General features: G+C 33.0%; 3 protein-coding genes across 3 annotated transcripts; all 3 read left to right on the top strand.

Moving 5' to 3' along the window:
* Window positions 1–7,976: 7,976 nt before the first annotated feature.
* On the top strand, window positions 7,977–9,069 carry LOC107861217. Its single transcript, XM_016706577.2, has 2 exons — window positions 7,977–8,389; window positions 8,669–9,069. Exons 1-2 carry the CDS (start codon window positions 8,024–8,026, stop codon window positions 8,804–8,806), a joined length of 504 nt encoding a protein of 167 aa, XP_016562063.1. The 5' UTR covers window positions 7,977–8,023; the 3' UTR covers window positions 8,807–9,069.
* A 1,500-nt stretch (window positions 9,070–10,569) lies between these two features.
* LOC124896270 (receptor-like protein EIX1) lies at window positions 10,570–11,525 on the top strand. The gene is made up of 2 exons (XM_047407810.1): window positions 10,570–10,853; window positions 11,051–11,525. Exons 1-2 carry the CDS (start codon window positions 10,570–10,572, stop codon window positions 11,523–11,525), a joined length of 759 nt encoding a protein of 252 aa, XP_047263766.1.
* Window positions 11,526–11,665: 140 nt separating this feature from the next.
* Window positions 11,666–19,285, top strand: LOC107858163 (receptor-like protein EIX2). The gene is made up of 4 exons (XM_016702874.2): window positions 11,666–11,954; window positions 12,065–13,069; window positions 14,567–14,699; window positions 18,925–19,285. The coding sequence occupies exons 1-4, from the start codon at window positions 11,666–11,668 to the stop codon at window positions 19,283–19,285; spliced, it is 1,788 nt and encodes a 595-aa protein (XP_016558360.2).
* The last annotated feature ends 206 nt before the right edge of the window (window positions 19,286–19,491 follow it).

The raw sequence follows: 19,491 nt of genomic DNA on the forward strand, positions 1-19,491 counted from the left end.
GGGAATTTTTTTTTTTAAATTTTTAAAAATATTTTTAAAATGATTTTTAAATTATTTTTAAATTGTTCAAAATATTTTTGAATTATTTTAAAAATATTTGTAAATTTAAAAAGATGGAGGGAAAAAAAGGATCCTTTTTTAAATTATTTTTAAATTTTTAAAAATATTTTTAAATATTTAAAAATATTTTTAAATTTAAAAGATGGAGGGAAAAAAGGAACCTTTTTTATTTTTTTTTTTAAATTTTAATATTATTTTTATTTTTTAATTATTTTAATGTAAAATTGGCCAAAAATTGACCCCACTCGCACCCCTAGGCGAGTGGTTACACTCTCTTTGTCCTAGTCACCATGACCTTGCCACATAAGCAAGGTCAACGGTCAAAGGGTGCGAAATGTTGCTTTTTGATGGGTTCACGGGTACAGATAACAAACATGTAAGTAGGAGTGTCCAACTTACAAAACTGACATAGTAGAGGGGTCCAGAAGGTCATTTTGCCTATAGTTTATAATTAAACTTCTTTCTTTCTTTCTTTTACTTGAGTGTCAAGTGAAAATATATTGACCAACTTTTGTCGAGTTTAATTGCATTAAATTGTTAAAATGATTTAATCTCAAAGCTAGGAAAGTGTGTACTTTTTGTTGATAAATAATTGGATTTAAGATGTATCATTATATCGTAATAACAATGTCTTGGCCTTTAGAGGACATTATTGGTCCCTCTTATTTAAAGCGGTGTACTTCGACCTATATTGCTCAGACTTTTCAAAAATATCAGCGAATGTGTGTCGGATTCACAATAGTGTATTTTTAGAGAATCTAACACGAGTGCAGCATCAAAAGTGAAAAGTCCGCACTACTTAGGCTCCGACAACTGGAGTCTGGAGGTATGACACCCTAGAGTAGTTTGTTTGATGAGTGGATCCTTGATCTCTTTCTCTCTCGCTATCTTTATATCATGGAATTTCGTTAATATTTGTAACGAAACATCTTTATCTGGGATCTAAGAGGATGTAGCATATTTTGCTATCGAACTTCTATTACATAAAGACACAACTGAAGTTGTTCCGAATTTTCAAAGAGACACCTAAAATTTATGGTCATCCTATTACCCCCTAACCAATTTTGATATGATATTAATACATCTTTTGAAATCAATCTCAATTTCTTAAAAATAGGTGCTAAACACGCATTAATCACTGAATGACACATGTTAATTTAATTATAAATATATTTTATTTATTTTTCTCTTTTTATTTTTTTTCACTCTCTTACAACTTTGACTTTCTTTTCTCTCTTTTACCCAATCCCCTCCCTCCATCAACCAGTACCCCCACATTCTTTTTTTCTTTTCTTCAGCTGTTATCTTTCTCCTTCGTTCCTTTCTTCCACTGTCCAAGCTTCTGTAATTGTAGTGGGTTTAGCAAATTAAAATTGTACATAATTTTTTGAATATGTTTGGTTTGTTAATTTTTTGGTTCACTTTAACATTGATTTCTTTCACCATTATAATCAGCAATCCGATGAAATTTCATTATTTTTATTAACATTGAAAAATACTTTTTCGCTGAAAAAATGGCGGCTAACATACCATCTCCTTTTTACCGGCTTTATTTTAATATCTTTATGCAAATGGTTTAGCTACTTACCTTCTTCTTCTTTCTACGAATGAGGAGAGGAACATTTCTATTTACCCACCAGTAAAAGAAACAGATTGCCCTGCCCATCAACACTACAATGCTCATCATCCCTTTCAGGGAGGTTGCTCAGCCATCAACTCCAGGACCTAAAGAGCTTCTCAAGCTAGAAAAGTACTTTACTGTGCGACCAGGGAAAGTAAGAGCAACATTTGCACCTCTTTCAAACAAAGGATAGAATCTCTTGACCAGATCAACAGTCGTAATCTACAAAGAAATTATCCAAAACAATCACTGGTAGATTCAATAATAATGATTTCCCCCGTCAGAGGTCAAGGGCAATGTTTATACAGATAGATATATTGATGAATATATTAAAACTGTCCAACACAATCGGTAGAATATTGGTAATAACAATAGAGGAGCAGAATGAAGCATTTACAAATTTGTATGACTAGCTGCAACTACGAAAACAGTAGACCAAGACAAACCATGACAAAATAATGCCACCAATATTTGAAGACTCAATGAGCACGACGACACCACAAATAGAACCATTAGCTAAGTTATCCATAATTATACCTGTCAATCGGGCCGGTTGATCCGGCCCGAACCGACCCAGCCTGGCCCACCACACCAACCCGACCCGATTAGCCCACGGGCTTTAGGGTCCCGGGCTGAGTTAATTTTTTGGGCCCTGTTAACTCGGCATGAACCAAAACCGGTCCAAGCCCGCCGGTTAACTGGCCCGGCCCAGTTAAGATATTTTTTTTTTTTTTTTTTAAAATGGATTTTCTAAAAAATAGTCGTTAGGCCACTATAGCCATTGGGCGCAACGATAATATAGCCATTGGGAGCCCAAAATGGCTAAAATCCTATTTTTATTAAAAAAAAAAACTTTTTTTCAATTAAATTATTTTTTTTAACCCAAAAAAAATCATATAAATACCCTACACTTTCAAATCATTTTTCACACAATTTTTTATTCTCTCAAATCTCATTCTCTCTCAAATCTCAATTCTCAAATATTCTATATATTTAATTTCCTAAAGTGCTTATTTTAATTTTTTAAATTTTGTGATTACAAAGTACGAGTGGAAGTTTTTAAAGTCGCAACCTTTGGATACTTCCAAAATTTGATATTATTGTTCCATCTCTTACATTTAATTTTTATTTATTGTATTAATTGTTGAATATTTAATTTTATTATATTTGTTTATTTTGAATTTTTTTAGTTTAATCTATATTATGGATAAATTAAGAAACCTCGCTACTAAGGGTGTTAAAATTTTTTATCCCGAAAGTGGTAGTGGTAGTAAAAAAATGAATTACTAGCGGGAGAGATACTTCGAGTAGTAGATATACCTGTGTGCCTCAGGTACCGCTTAGTCAACCTTTTGAGGAAGAAGTAGGTGTACCTTTAGGTGTAGGTGTCCACGATATGAATTATGTAGAAGCTCAGAAAAATTACGGTATAGAAGAAAAGAATGAAGTAGATGCGGTTAATTTAGATGAAGATGATGAAAATATTAGTGAGACACCCGCAGTAGGAAATGCCAATGTTAGATCTGAATCGGTTAATCTCCCTCCCCGTTCTCTCCGTGCCCTAAGAGCTCGTAAACCAACTAACATTGCATGGCAATTTTTTGAACGTATATCAGATATTGAGGTGCAATGCAATATTTGTCAACAAATATATAAGCATAAAAAATGAGGCAAGTAAGGGGGTACGGGTACGTTAATGAGACATATAAATAATAATCACGAAAGAGAGTTAAATATTGCCCGAGGTGGTACGGATGTTGGTAAACACAAACTAGAATGGACCCAGCAACCGGTCAGGTAATGAAGAAGTATAATAAATTGAGAGACCAAGAAGAAATAGCTAAAAATGATAGTTGTGGGTTGTTTCTTTTTAGTTTTCCTTCTTTTGATACCTTTATTCATTATATTCAAGCAATATATAATCCTATGTTTAATGGTATTCCTAGAAGTACTTGTAGGGCCGATATTTTTAGACTTCATTCACAATATTATTTTTATTTATCAATATTGCTAAAAAATATTCAGTGTAGAATGTCCCTAACTTCTGATCTTGGTCGTGCTGTAAATAAAAATGATTATTTAACCATTACTTGTCATTGGATAGGTAGTAATTTTGTTATGCAAAAACGTATTCTTGCTTTTTTATATGATGAAGATCGTAAGCATATCGGAGATTTTATTGTTGATTCAATTGCTAAAGTTGCAGAATATTGCGGTATTGAAAATAAAATCTTATGTATTGCTTTAGATAATGATTCTAACAACAAGACTGTTATAACAAAGTTAAAATCTAAGCTATTTTCGCTGTTACCTGAAATTTTTCATGTTAAATGTACTTATCATATATATAATTTAATTGTAAAAGATGGTCTTGAGTTTATTGAGATTTATATTTAAAAAATTCGTCTTGCCATTGGTTTTATTCAAGAAAATAATCGTAGAAGTAGAATTATAGACTTTAAACTTAAATGTGAACAAAATGGACTTGCACCGATATTGATGCCTGAAGAATGTGAAACTAGATGGAATGCTATGTATGATTTTTTAAAAACTTGTTATAAATATAGAGTTCCTATTACACTATCTTTTAACCAACATTGTAGTTCGTTTGCTAATTCTTCCTACTACATGCTACATGATTCTGACTGGGCTGTAATTAAAGATCTTGTTAAGTTTTTAATTTTTTTTTATATAGCTACGGTTGAGTTTTCTGGTGCTTATTATCCTACTATTTGTAATATTTTGGCATATATAGTCGATATTTCTGATTTGCTCAAAGAATATAAAAATAAAGAAGGTTAAAAAGAAGCTGTTGGTGCCATATTTGCTAAATTTAAAAAATATTTTTTTTCGATTCTGTCTATTTACTTGGTTGGTGCTATGCTAAATTCGTGCGTGAAATATAATACTATGTGCCATTTTAATAGTCTTGTTTATGATAACTTAGAAATAAATACTAACAATGATTCTTATGATGAAGAACAAGAACAACCTGATTTGTGGACGACTATGGCCGATGCAAACGCTTACATGGATAAATTATATAACCACTATGCTGATTTAGTTGATTTAGCTGTACCGACAAATAGCACTCCAACTGTCGTTCCTCATCCTCTCGAGGAGTCATCATCTTCTAAAAGGCCGGCACATAGTGATTTTCCTGATCACTTTTATGATTTACCTTGTTGAAACAATGTTGAGGAGGGAGATTACACAACAACTTATCGGAAAGAGTTGAAGTATTATCTCCGATCGCCACTAGAAGATTGCAGACGACGGATCAACACGTTGGATTGGTGGAGGAATAATGAAGCACAATATCCTGTACTTTCAAGATTAGCTAGAGATATCCTGAATATTCCAATGTCAACTGTTGCATCGGAGAGCGTTTTTAGTCAGGGACGACAGCAGCTTGGAGACAACCGACATTCATTGGAACCAACACAATGAATGTACTAGTTTGCCTTAGAGATTGGATTAGAGACGAACGAAGAAATTAAGGAATGAAAGCGGAGCCGAACAGCGAGCAGAGACTTGAAGAAATAATGACTCACGGGAGGACTCGCTAGAATCAAGTCCAATGCATGGTTTTGCCCCCGTGGACTTTGACTATCCTATGCAAGTTCCTATTAATATTAACATGAATGAGTTAGAAAAAGTGATGCAAAATTTGTAGATTTTTTCATTCATATAAATTAAAAAATTTGGATCATTTTGCAATCAATAAAATTCAACATTCATTCTCTCCTTAGTCCTTACTTTGTAATTTTTTTCATTTAATGATTTAAATTGGTTTTTTAGTTTAAAATAAATATTTAGTTTTAATGTATTACTAATTAACTATAATGTATTATTAATTATTATATTAAGTAGCATATGTTTTATTTAAAGAAGTACATATATTTTAAAGTAGTATGTATATATTGAATGGTATGTATATATGCATATATATTTTCTAAAGTACTATATATTTAATGTATACATGTGTATATATTTTATAAATTAGTATATAACTATATATATAGCGTGTGTGTATATTGTAGTATATATATTGTAGTATATCTTATTTAAAGTAGTATGTATATATTGAATGGTACGTATACATGTATACATATTTTCTATAGACGTATATATTTAACGTATATATGTGTATATGTTTTACAAATTAGTATATAACTATATATATAGTGTGTGTATATATTGTAGTATATACATTGTAGTATATTTTATTTAAAGTAGTATGTATATATTGAATGGTACGTATACATGTGTATATATCTTCTTTAGACGTATATATTTAATGTATACATGTGTATATATTTTACAAATTAGTATATAACTATATATATAATTATATATAGTGTGTGTATATATTGTAGTATATTTTATTTAAAGTAGTATATATATATTGAATGGTACGTATATATGTGTATATATTTTCTAAAGTACAATATATTTAACGTATACATGTGTATATATTTTATAAATTAGTATATAACTATATATTTATATATATCGTGTGTGTATATATTGTAGTATATTTTATTTAAAGTAGTATGTATATATTGAATGGTATGTATATATGTGTGTATATTTTCTAAAGTACTATATATTTAACGTATACATGTGTATATATTTTACAAATTAGTATATAACTATATATATAGTGTGTGTGTATATATTGTAGTATATTTTATTTAAAGTAGTATGTATATACTAATGGTACGTATACATGTGTATATATCTTCTATAGACGTATATATTTGTATATGTTTTACAAATTAGTATATAACTATATATATATAGCATGTGTGTATATTGTAGTATATTTTATTTAAAGTAGTACGTATATATTGAATGGTACGTATACATGTATATATATCTTCTATAGACGTATATATTTAACGTATACATGTGTATGTATTTTATAAATTAGTATATAACTATATATATATATATATATATGTATATATATATATATAGTGTGTATATATATATTGTAGTATATCTTATTTAAAGTAGTATATATGTTGAATGGTACGTATACATGTGTATATATCTTCTATAGACGTATATATTTAGCGTATACATGTGTATATGTTTTACAAATTAGTATATAACTATATATAGTGTGTGTATATATTGTAGTATATTTTAGTTAAAGTAGTATGCGTTTATTGAATGGTACGTATATATGTGTATATATCTTCTATGGTACGTATATATTACATGTGTAATTGTGTATATGTATTATGTGTATATATTTTTTAAATAGTAATGTAGTATATGCTATATATATAGTGTATATCTATTATTTAATATATTTAAAATGTATACAGGTGGGTATATATAGTGTATAATGGAGAAAAAATCTTTTTTTTTTTGCCATTTCACCGGTTTTGACCGAATTTTTAACCAGTTTTAATCGGATTTAGATGAGTTGGACTGGATTGGATTAAGAAGGTCGGTTTAGGATTGTCTTGAAATTTTTTACTGTTGGGCCCAAAATCGAACCGGCCTATTTAACCAGGCCCGAATCCAAACCGACCCACAACCCAAATAACTCTCACGGGCTGGTTCCGGATTGACCCAACCCGACCCACTTAACACCATTATCCACCATTAGAGCCATATTAGATAATGCTGGCGAAACAATTTAGAATGCCACCCTTATGCTATACTATCCTGCCTCCTCCCTCCACAAAACAACACCAGGAAGGCAGAGTCTAGGAGCACATGTATATCAGACTGTTTGCTGCTATAAACAGATTGCACTTACCTCTCAAAATTGCAGTAGCAATCATCAAGAAACAAAAAGGCGACATGCAAATTTTCCACGTGACATATTTAAGACCACAAGATTGAAGAACATTTTGATACATTTGACATATCTTTAATTTAAGATCACAAGATTCAAAAGTCTTTTTAATTTTCTTAAACTCTGTGCCAAGTCAAACTAGGTCATTCTTTTTTAAATAGAGGAAGTAATTTAATGTATATTTTTTAGTTGTCTTTTTCTTATTAAGTGAGATCTAGTAATAATAAAATAAGAATAATGTCATTAAATATTTACCAAATAAAAAAAATGACATTTTTTTGAGACAAAACAAAAAAAAATAATAACACAAATGAGAAAAGGGATTACAATTTTTTTTCCTTCGATATTTAAGAACAAACCGATTTATATTTGATAATTCTCAACATCAACATGGTCTGACACGTGGAGTCCTGAAGAATCCTTGTCCTTTGAATTATTGTAACGGCTACTTTTTCTGCTTTAATTACTACTCGTTTTCTCATCATCTAAACAAAATATCAACAATTGAGACAAAACCAGAAAGTATGAGCTGCTATGGAGATCCATTAGTGATGGTCATTGAGCATCTACAGTGTTCCATGTCCAAAGATCTGCTCTGTAAATTTCCAGACAATTCAGCATTCGATTTTGACTATACCCAGAGTTCAATTTGGTCTCCTTTAGTACCACGACCGTTGTCGCCTCATAGAAGGCTGTCTTACGAGGATATCTCGCTAGGTTGCATTGGCGCAGCCAATTTCAAGAAAGTGACGGCAAAAATCAAGAGGAAGTTGTCTAATGTTGTCACTGAGAATATTAGGGAATGTCACAGGTTGAAGAAGAGAAAGAAGAAAGCTTTTGATTTTAGTCGTCTACCATCTTCATCTTCATCTGCTCCAACCCCACGAAAGGTATGAGCTCTTTTTCTTTTTCCAAATTGAGGTTATGGGTAGGAGAAATGGGTTGGAATATCTAGCCAACTATTGAAATGGTAGTTCCATCATTTTAGTACAAATATTGGAGTAAAATAGTTTTGGACTTGCTAATATCTCCTACCAAACATGAAATAATGTTAATCTTAAATTTTATTTCGAAATTATTATCCTTATTCCACATACCAAACAACCCTTAGTTTCTGAGTTTGTTTAGTTTTTTTCTTCTAGCCGTTAAAGGAGTGTTATCGTGTGCAGGGGTGGGCTAAGGTACTGAAAGCGGCTTCGAAGCATTTCAAGAAGAGGAACAACAAAAAAGATTCCACAGGTGATGTTAATTTTCGCAAATCTCTAGCTCATGACAACAGCCTTTTGCGAAGTTCTACATATCCATAGTTTGAGGGGTTGGCTTGGAGGAAGGGGAACAAGAGACAAGGGGCAAGGAATCATGGTCAAGAAATTTTCTTGTTTCCTTTGAGTCTTTTACAAATCTAGTGTTTGTAGTACCTGAATTTCCACGGTAATCAGCAATTCTATTATGATTGCTAGTAACTGGCTCTGCCCTGTACAAGTGTGATTTCTTAAATCTTATGTATTTCTTGTGCTACTACAATTTATTGATATAAAAAATATCAAAAAATTGAATCGGACTGAATTAATTAGGTTCAGGGTACAAGTTTTTTCCTTTAAAAGTTCTATTCTTCGATTTGCTGTTCGATTTAAGGGTTTCAAAATTTCGGTGCACGGAAGCATTGAACTTTTTTATTATGCGTGTTAAAAAACATATATATTCTTAACAGGTCTCAGGATCTAAAAATATTGTACCCCAGAATATTTTCCTCCAACCCAAGTCCATCCTAATTTATTTCCTAACTTCCTAATAACCTTCTTTCCCCAAGTCCATCCTAATTTATTTCCTAAATAGTGGTAAACTTTGAAACTTGAACTTCTGAGAAAATGTTGGTGACTTGCTCAACTGCATGCCATAGTTATGCAACAACAAGTGACCAAGATGAACTCAATTATCTAATTCGATACTCTTCTTAAAAGTAACTGAACATGTGATAAGCAGGTTGCTTCTGAAAGTAAGTGCCGGAAGAAGAATTGGCGTTATGATCCCTGTGAACGTATAAATTTAGTACAAGATTATGATCCCTGACATTTGACCTTAGCACGAGACCTAACTCCCTACCCTGACTCGGGCACGACTCCCAACCTTGACTCGGACCTTGACTCCTGACTCCAATTCGACACATCTGATTCATCTCCCGAGGCTCAACTCCTGACATAGGACTTGACTTCCGGCCCCAACTTGGGACCTGACTCGCAACGCTAACCTGGGATCCGACTCCTTCTGATGTTAATCCGATGTCCAACTCCTGACTTCGATCCACGATTCAACCCAACTTATGACTCCCAACCTCGATCAGGAGTCGGATCCTGAGTCAACTTGAGAAAGTTTTCTCAAGTGGAATTGTATTTTGTAGCTCGTTGATGTAGTGTAATACAAAAGTGGTTAGTTTTGATGGAAAAAGAATGTGTATTTTCAAATTGACCTTTTCTATTGCCTCATGCTAGTCAAAATGAAAAACATAATTGTTACCAAAACCATTTTTCACTCGCTAGATACATTTTTATATAAAACTTGAAATGTTTACAGTAAAACCTATATATCAACATTAAACAATTCAGAATTTATCTCCTCTTCTTTCTTCGTGCAAAATCAAATTAAAATATCCAAATGTCTTAATTCGCTCTATGACAGCAGTATGTACTCGAGCTGTATTGGTCAACTTGAAAAGTTCTTTTTCTTTTTGTTGGTTAAAGTCAACTTGGAATTTGAAAAGTTGTCTACACCTTCTCCCTTTATATATTCTGTTTTTGTTTATTGTTGTGTTGCTGACTTCTGATAACTTGATAATATAAAGAACAAAAGCTAACGACAAAACCCGAAAGATTGGCGCTCAAGAAAATATGACAAAATCATTTTCAAATCCTAATGATAATGGAGACCAGTTGACTAAACCAATTTCCTTATTCAGCTAATGGCAAGTGACAACTGACAACCATTTTGATAATAGCACTAATTGCTAATACACCATGTATTTTCAACCATCTAAAGAAAAGGGTGCTTGTTTTAGTTCCAAGACTTGAAAATCATGGAGAGGCTTCAAGTGTGTATGCTTTTTCTTGTCATGTTGCATTCAATAGCAGTAGAATTCGCTTGTAATGCCCAAAATGGTGCTACAAATTGTTCAGCAAATGATCTTGAGGCACTTGTTGATTTCAAGAATGGACTGAATGATCCTGAGAACCGGCTTTTGTCATGGCAAGGAAGAGACTGTTGTAAGTGGAGGGGAATAAGGTGCAGTAACACTGCTGGTTCTGTTATCAAAATAGACCTTCACAATCCATTTCCAGTCGATTCTGTTGATGTTACCAGGTATGGAACTTGGATTTGAGTCTCAACACATTTGGTGGAATCCCAATTCCAAGATTTGTTGGTTCTTTGAAGAACTTTGAATATCTGAATCTATCGAAAGCTGGTTTTTTCGGTACAATACCACCCACTTTGGGAAATCTTTCTCACTTGCAGTAACTTGATGTTTCTTCAGAATTCTCAGCCTTGACTGTTGAAAGTTTTCAGTGGGTAACTAGTCTTGTTTCCTTAAAATATCTTGGGATGAACCAAGTAGGGCTCTCTATGGTAGGATCAACTTGGTTGGAAATGCTAAACCAGCTTCCGCATTTAACAGAGTGGCATCTTTCATCTTGTGGTTTGTTGTCTGGTTCCATTTCATATCTTACTCCTGTTAACTTCTCTTCATTAGCTGTTATCGATCTTAGTTTCAATAGTTTCAAATCAATGTTCCCGAGCTGGCTTGTAAATATCAGCAGTCTTGAATATATGGACTTGAGCAACTCTGGTTTTAGAGGCAGAATTCCACTGGGCAGCAGTGAGATTCCAAGGTTAAGATACTTGAACCTCGCACTAAACAAGAACCTTAGTGCCAATTGCCTTGAGCTATTTAGAGGAAGTTGGAAACAGATAGAAGTTTTCGATTTAGGTTCAAACAACTACAAGGAAAATTGCCTAGATCCATCGGGAATATGACTTTCCTGACTCACTTCAATCTCTTTCTGAACAACATCGAAGGTGGAATACTGAGTACTTTTGGAGGACTATGCAATTTAATCAACTTTGAATTATAAGGAAACAGCTTGTCAGGAAGTCTACCTGAAACACTCAAAGGAATGGAGAAATGTGATTCCAAAAGGCCTTTGCCTAGTTTGAGGTACTTAAAGCTGAGTAACAATGGTCTTGTTGGTAAAATACCAGAATGGTTGGGTCAGTTGAAAAATCTTCAACAACTTAGATTAGCTTTCAACTTTTTTGAAGGACCTATACCAGCTTCTTTAGGAAAGCTTCCAAATTTGGCCAACTTGGTACTTTCAAGAAATCAGCTAAATGGCACTCTACCGGATAGTTTTGGACAGCTTACTGAATTGTCTATTCTTGATGTTTCCTCTAATTTCCTCACAGGTACTCTATCAGAATTTCATTTTAAGAACCAGAGCAAAGTGAAGATTCTTGGCCTTTCATCCAACTCCTTGACCTTGAATGTTAATCCCAACTGGATTCCTCCATTTCAGATTGGAAATCTTGCCATTTAGGTCCTTCTTTTCCTACTTGGCTCAAGTCTCAAAAAGAGCTCAAGTTCCTAGATATTTCAAATGCAAGTATCTCAGATTCCATTCCAGGCTGGTTTTGGGACATTTCTTCTAGTTTATCCCTGCTGAATTTCTCTTTTAATCAGTTAAATGGTGAATTACCAAATCCATTTCCAGCATTTCCCTTTGCAGATATAGATTTGAGTGAAAACCTATTAAAAGGAACCATTCCATTACTTAGTGCCCCATTTGAATTGCTTGATCTATCAAACAATAAGTTTCAAGGTCACATTCCTCAGAATATATCTGAAGTCATGCCAGACTTGATATTTCTGTCTCTTTCGGGTAACGAAATTTCCGGTGAAATACCAGCTACTATTGGAATGACCCTTTTTCAAGTCATTGATCTATCAAACAATAAACTAACAGGAAATGTCCCTTCAAGCATAGGGAAGTGTTCTTACTTGAAAGCTTTAGACCTTGGGAACAATAATCTATCTGGCTCAGTTCCAAGTTCTTTGGGCCAATTAATCCAGCTTCAGTCATTGCACTTAAATGACAACAAATTCTCTGGAGGGGTCCCCTTTTCTTTGAAAAATTTATTTAGTTTGGAGACACTTGATCTAGGCAACAACAGGCTATCCGGAAAGTTCCCCGCATGGATCTCTGATGGTTTTCAAAACCTTAGAATCCTAATCCTCAGATTAAGGTCAAATTCATTTTACGGAGAGCTTCCTTTAGGAATGTCAAGTCTGAGCTCATTGCAGGTCCTTGATCTTGCAGAAAACAACTTAACTGTCAACGTTCCAACAAGCATAAGAGACCTAAACGCAATGGTACAAGAGCAAAAGATGAATGAGTATCTGTTATATGGGAAGTATAGAGGGATTTACTATGAAGAAAGCTTGGTAGTAAATTTGAAAAACCAGTTCCAAAAGTACACCAAGACTCTATCACTTCTTACCTCAATAGACTTGTCTAGAAACTGTTAGAACAATAATGATAATTGTACAAGAAATTCAAAATAAAACTTGCTTGGCTTAAAGGCACGATAATACGCTTCTTGAAGATAGTTGGAGTCTCTCCCACGAGCAAACGGAAGAACTCATGACAATTCTATCTTCGGGATTCAACTAAGCCACAAAATAAGTAGCATTCAAGAATGTTGCCCTTCTATTCTTGAATTGGTGATTTCACCATTTGATCAATGTCTCTCAAGTGTTTTCCAAGGAGAAAGTAGTTTTGAGTGCTTGTTTTTTCAAACCAAAGAAAACAATATTTATAGGATGAAAGTTTCATGCACGAGAAGTATATTAATTAAGTAATAGTTAATAGGTTCATGTATGTTTTAAAACAAAAAACGCCATTCTTTCAAGAACCTATAACGTAAAACTTAATGAATAATGAATTTGTCAAATATATTTCCTTTGTAACTCAAAACTTATGAATAATGAATTTATCAAATTCATTTTCTTTGTAACTCAAAACTTTAAGTGATGCATTTGTTTCAAAACTAATTGAAACATAACTCTTAAAAATCTTTAACCGATATATTTGTTTCAAAATTTATTGAAACATAAAATCAACAATCCCCCACTTGTTTCAAGAAATTTTAACTTTAAAAAAAATAAAAACAAAATTCATTTGAGACATCAATCTAGCAACATGCATCAATAATGGTGTCTTTTGGACTTGAACCATTAGCTAGTAAAAACTTCCTAAATCATTGACTACTTAGTGAACAAATCTTGAACCAAGTGGTTCATTGAATGAAGTAGAAAAATACTCCATGCATATTGCTATGTTCCGGTGAAAATCAAAATCCTTTGACACCTTACGGTCATGTGTTCCGAATCCTTTTAACTAAGTGCTTTAAGATTTCCCTGTAAAAATCTTATTGAAGCGGTCTCCACTTCACACTTAGTGCGGTGAATTCATCAAGAGTAACTTTGCATACTCCGACTAAGTCTATCAAGAGTATTCCTACACACTCCAACTGAAATCGGTGTATAAACTTAATAAGAGAATATAATCTCATTCTTTTCTTTTGTAGGAATACTGTCAAATCTATCAAGAGTGTTATTATTTACTCCAACCGATATCGGTCTTATAGATTTATCAAGAGAATAAATCTCAACTTATGCACATCTACTCACTCTCTAGAAAAAAAGAAAATTTTATTAATGTGTTTCACAATTGTAACTTTACTTGTTTTTCCCTTTGAACCTAAGATTACATCATTAGGTAGGGTTACCATAAAGTACAATCAATCTACAACAGACTTTATTCCCATCTCATTACAAGCTTGTACCACCAATTCCTTGCCTAACCCTTTAGACAAAGGATCTGCTAAATTGAGTTTGGACTTCACATATTGAAGCGATATTATGCCATCCTCCAATAATATTCTCACATGATTGTGTTTGAGACGAACTTGTCTTGACTTTTCATTTTAACAATCACTTGAAACCCGAAATATAACAGCTTTATTATCACAATATATAGTCAAAGGTGATATTGGCTTACCCCATAATGGAATATCTATCAGCATACTTCGCAGCCAATCAGCTTCTTCTCCAGTAGAAGACATAGCGATAAATTTTGACTCCATGGTTGAGTGAGTAATACATGTCTGCTTCTTTGATCTCCAAGATATTACTGCTTCAGCCAAAGTGAACATCCAAGCAGTAATAGATTTAGAGTCATTCAGATCAGAATTCCAAGTAGCATTACTATAGCCTTTAAGAACTGCTGGAAAGGTAGAATAATGCAGGCCAACATTAATTGTACCCTTCTGATACCTTAAAACATGAATTAAGGCATTCCAATGCTTAATTCCAGGGCTACCAGTAAACTTGCTCAAAGTTCCTACTACATAACCAATATCTGGCCTGGTACAATGCATGACATACATAAGACTCCTAACAATCTGAGAATATGTCAATTGATCAAGAATATCACCAGAGTTTCGCACTAGTTTGGTGCTAGGATCAAATGGTGTAGGAGCAGTCTTGTCGTCAAAATGACCAAACCTCTTTAGAACCTTCTCAATATAACTTGATTGAGTAAGAGTCAAACCACTTGCCGATCTTACAATTTTGATGCCTAAAATTACATCAGGTTATCCAAGATCTTTCATTTCAAACTGAGAAGCAAGAAAATATTTTATTTCTTTGACTCTTTCGATATCAGTTCCAAAGATCAACATGTCATCTACATAAAGACATATTATAACACCAGAATTTTCTTGAAATTTACTAAATATACAGATATCTCCACCATTGATTAAGTAGCTATTAGAAATCATAAATTTTTTAAATTTATCGTGCCATAGTTTTGGAGCTTGTTTTAATCCATAAAGAGATTTAAGAAGTTTACAAACTTTACGTTCTTGACTAGGATTGACAAATCCTTGTGGTTGTTTTATGTAGACTTCTTCATCAAGATCTCCATTCAGGAATGCAGTTTTCACATCCATCTGATGAATCACAAGATCATGAATTGCTGCTAGAGCAATCAAGAGACGAATAGAGGTCATCCGAGCTATAGGTGCAAAAGTATCAAAATAATCAATATCTTTCAATTAAGTAAAACCTTCAGCTACCAAGCGGGCTTTGTACTTATCTAAAGTACTACTGGATTTTATTTTCTTCCTAAAAATCAATCGGCAACCAATTGGTTTACATCCAGGAGAAAGATCTGACAATATCCATGTATTATTAGATAATATAGAATGCATTTCATCATCAATGGCTTCACGACAAAATGGAGCATCATGTGAAGTCATAGCTTCAGCATAACTTTCAGGATCCTTTTCAATCATATAAACTTGAAAATCGGGTCCAAAGTCTTTTTATTTGGCTAATCTTGAACTACATCTTGGTTGACTTTCTTCCAATGGCTCAACTATTTTTCTTTTAAGAGGAGAAATAGAAGAACTTGAATCTTGTTCAAAAGAATCTTTTTTATTGGGATATATATGCTCAAAAAAGTTAGCATGTAAAGATTCAATAATTGTGTGAGGACTTGGGGTCTCAAGATTTAAAAATCTATAAGCCTTTTTGGTTTGTGAATAACCAATAAACACACAATCTACTCCTCTATAGCCAATCTTGGTTAAATGTTGATTTGGTAATCGAACATGAGACAAGCAACCCCATACTTTAAAATAATTTATATTTGGTTTTCAATTATTCCAAAGTTCATATAGAGATGCATCATGATTCCTGGAAGTAATTCTATTCAAAATATGACATACTTAAAGCAAGGCTTCAGTCCACAAATTTTCAGATATACCAGATCCATAAAACATAGAATTAACCATTTCTATGAAAATCCTATTTTTTCTTTCTGCTACACCATGTTGTTGTGGTGTATAGGACATGGTCAATTATTTTTCAATGCCTTCTCTCTAACAAAAATTAATAAAATCCAATTTTAAGTACTCTCCACCTCTATCAGACCTAATTGACTTAATTTTCACACTCAATTTATTTTCAACTCTTGCTTTATATGTTTTGAAAGTCTCAAATGTTTCATCTTTTGTTTTCAATGGGAAGACATAAGTATATCTTGAGTAGTCATCAATAAAAGTGATATAATACCTCTTTCCATGACGTGACAAATAATCCATCTCACAAATATCAGTGTGGATTAATTGTAAAAGTGTGGAAGTCATTTTAACTGTCTTAAAGGGCTTCTTAGTAATCTTGCATTTACTACAAGTAAGACACTTAATAGTATGATTCTTTCCACAATCTTTGATTAATCCATTATTCACCATACGTTGAATGGATCTAAAATTCACATGTCCTAGACGTTCGTGCCATAAGTCTAGAGACTCCACAAGATAAGCAAAAATATTTTTATTTTCAATATTGAGTTTAAACATTTCATTTGAAACATAACCTTTTCCAACAAACATGCCATTTTTAGATAAAATAAACTTATCTGCCTAAAAAACCATTTTAAAATCATGCTTCGAAAGAAGCGTACCTGACACCAAGTTCTTTTGAATATCAGGAACATGCAATACGTCCATCAATGTAACTATCTTTCCAGAAGTAAATTTCAGTTCAACAATTCCTTTTTTCACAACTTTAGTAGTGGAGGAGTTTCCCATATATACAATTTTACCATCCCTGGCTAATTAATAAGTCTTGAAAGAATTTCGGTTACCTGATATGTGACGAGTTGCGCCAGTATCTATCCACCATTCCACTTGATCTTCCGTTACAAATACTTCTGTGACCATTGCCACAAGATCATCTTTTTTATTTTTATTTGTTTTTTCTTTCTTCTTTTTGGCTTTGAGAATTCTACAATCACGCGCATAGTGACCAACTTTGTGACAATGATAGAATTCACCAGATTTAAAGTTGGCACCATTACGCTTGAAATTCGTAGTCTTCTTTGCCTTTAAAAAATTCTTATTTTCAGGTTCCTTTTTGTTTGATTTTTCTTCAACCATATGAGCTTTCATGACAGGTTCCTTCAAACTAGTATTATCGCACCATCGTGTCTCTTGTTCAATTTACAAGTGTTGCAACAATTGTTCAAGAGTCAAATCTTCCTTTTTGTGTAAGAGTTTGCTTCAGTACTCTTTACAAGATGGAGGAAGTTTTGATACAATAGCACCAACATGAAAGTTTTCATCAAGAGCAATTCCAGATATAGCAATTTTATTAGCTGTAAGTTGGAACTCTTGTACTTATTCAGTGATTGACTTGTCATCAACCATTTTGAACTCCATATAGTTTGAAACAAGAAATTTCTTAGAACTCGCCTCTTCGGCTAAATAAATAGCTTGAAGAGTGTCCCATATCTCTTTAGCATATTTGCATTTAACATAATATTGATCATATTATTTGTTAGACATTCCTCCAAGAATATAATTCTTGCACAAATAATAATCATATTGCCATTTGGCAATTTGTTCTTTAATCAAAGTAGCCTCGTCAGATGCTACCTCAGAACCAGGAGCATTAGGACAAGGTTCTTCAAGAACATATGCCAACTTTAATCGTTTTAAAAAGAATTCCATCTTTCCACGCCATCTAGGAAAGTCTTTGCCATCAAATATTTCAAAATTAGGATTAGGCAAAGATGAAATACTATTTGATATTGATGTAGAAGCCATAGAGGGATTTACTATGAAGAAAGCTTGGTAGTAAATTTGAAAAACCAGTTCCAAAAGTACACCAAGACTCTATCACTTCTTACCTCAATAGACTTGTCTAGAAACTGTTAGAACAATAATGATAATTGTACAATAAATTCAAAATAAAACTTGCTTGGCTTAAAGGCACGATAATACGCTTCTTGAAGATAGTTGGAGTCTCTCCCACGAGCAAACGGAAGAACTAGTGACAATTCTATCTTCGGGATTCAACTAAGCCACAAAACAAGTAGCATTCAAGAATGTTGCTCTTCTATTCTTGAATTGGTGATTTCACCATTTAATCAATGTCTCTCAAGTGTTTTCCAAGGGGAAAGTAGTTTTGAGTGCTTGTCTTTTCAAACCAAAGAAAACAATATTTATAGGATGAAAGTTTCATGCACGAGAAGTATGTTAATTAAGTAATATTTAATAGGTTCATGTATGTTTTAAAACAAAAAATGTCATTCTGAACCTATAACGTAAAACTTAATGAATAATGAATTTGTCAAATACATTTCCTTTGTAACTCAAAACTTATGAATAATGAATTTATCAAATTCATTTTCTTTGTAACTCAAAACTTTAAGTGATGCATTTGTTTCAAAACTAATTGAAACATAACTCTTAAAAATCTTTAACCGATGTATTTGTTTTAAAATTTATTGAAACATAACATCAACAGAAACAACTTCAATGGAGGTTTTCCTGTAGAATTGACGAAGTTGCATGGCCTCATAGTTTTGAACTTGTCTGGAAACCAAATCAGTGGACAAATTCCAGAAAACATTTCAAACTTACATCAGTCGGCATCGCTTGATCTCTCGAGTAATATGCTTTCAGGTGCCATCCCATCAAGCATGGAATCAATGTCATACCTGAGCTATCTTAACTTCTCAAACAACAATTTATCTGGTATGGTTCCTTATAAGGGGCAGATGACAACTTTTACGGCGTCTGCATTTGAGGGGAATCCCCATCTTTGTGGAGCTCCCCACTTCTATTATTATGCCAAAATGGGAACTCAGACAATAGAACAACACTAGAAAATGACAGCAGTGATGAATTTCTTGATAAATGGTTTTATGTGAGTGTTGGAGTGGGATTTATTACCGGTGTTCTTGTTCCTTACTGTATCTTTCTCATTCGAAAGCCATGGAGGCGAACATATTTCAGTTTCTTGGACACAGTCATCGACAGATATGTCTCAGTCGGAAGCAACAGAATAACCAGCAACAGAGCAAGCAGCACC

Source organism: Capsicum annuum, chromosome 2 (assembly GCF_002878395.1).
Source record: "Capsicum annuum cultivar UCD-10X-F1 chromosome 2, UCD10Xv1.1, whole genome shotgun sequence".
NCBI lineage: Eukaryota > Viridiplantae > Streptophyta > Magnoliopsida > Solanales > Solanaceae > Capsicum > Capsicum annuum.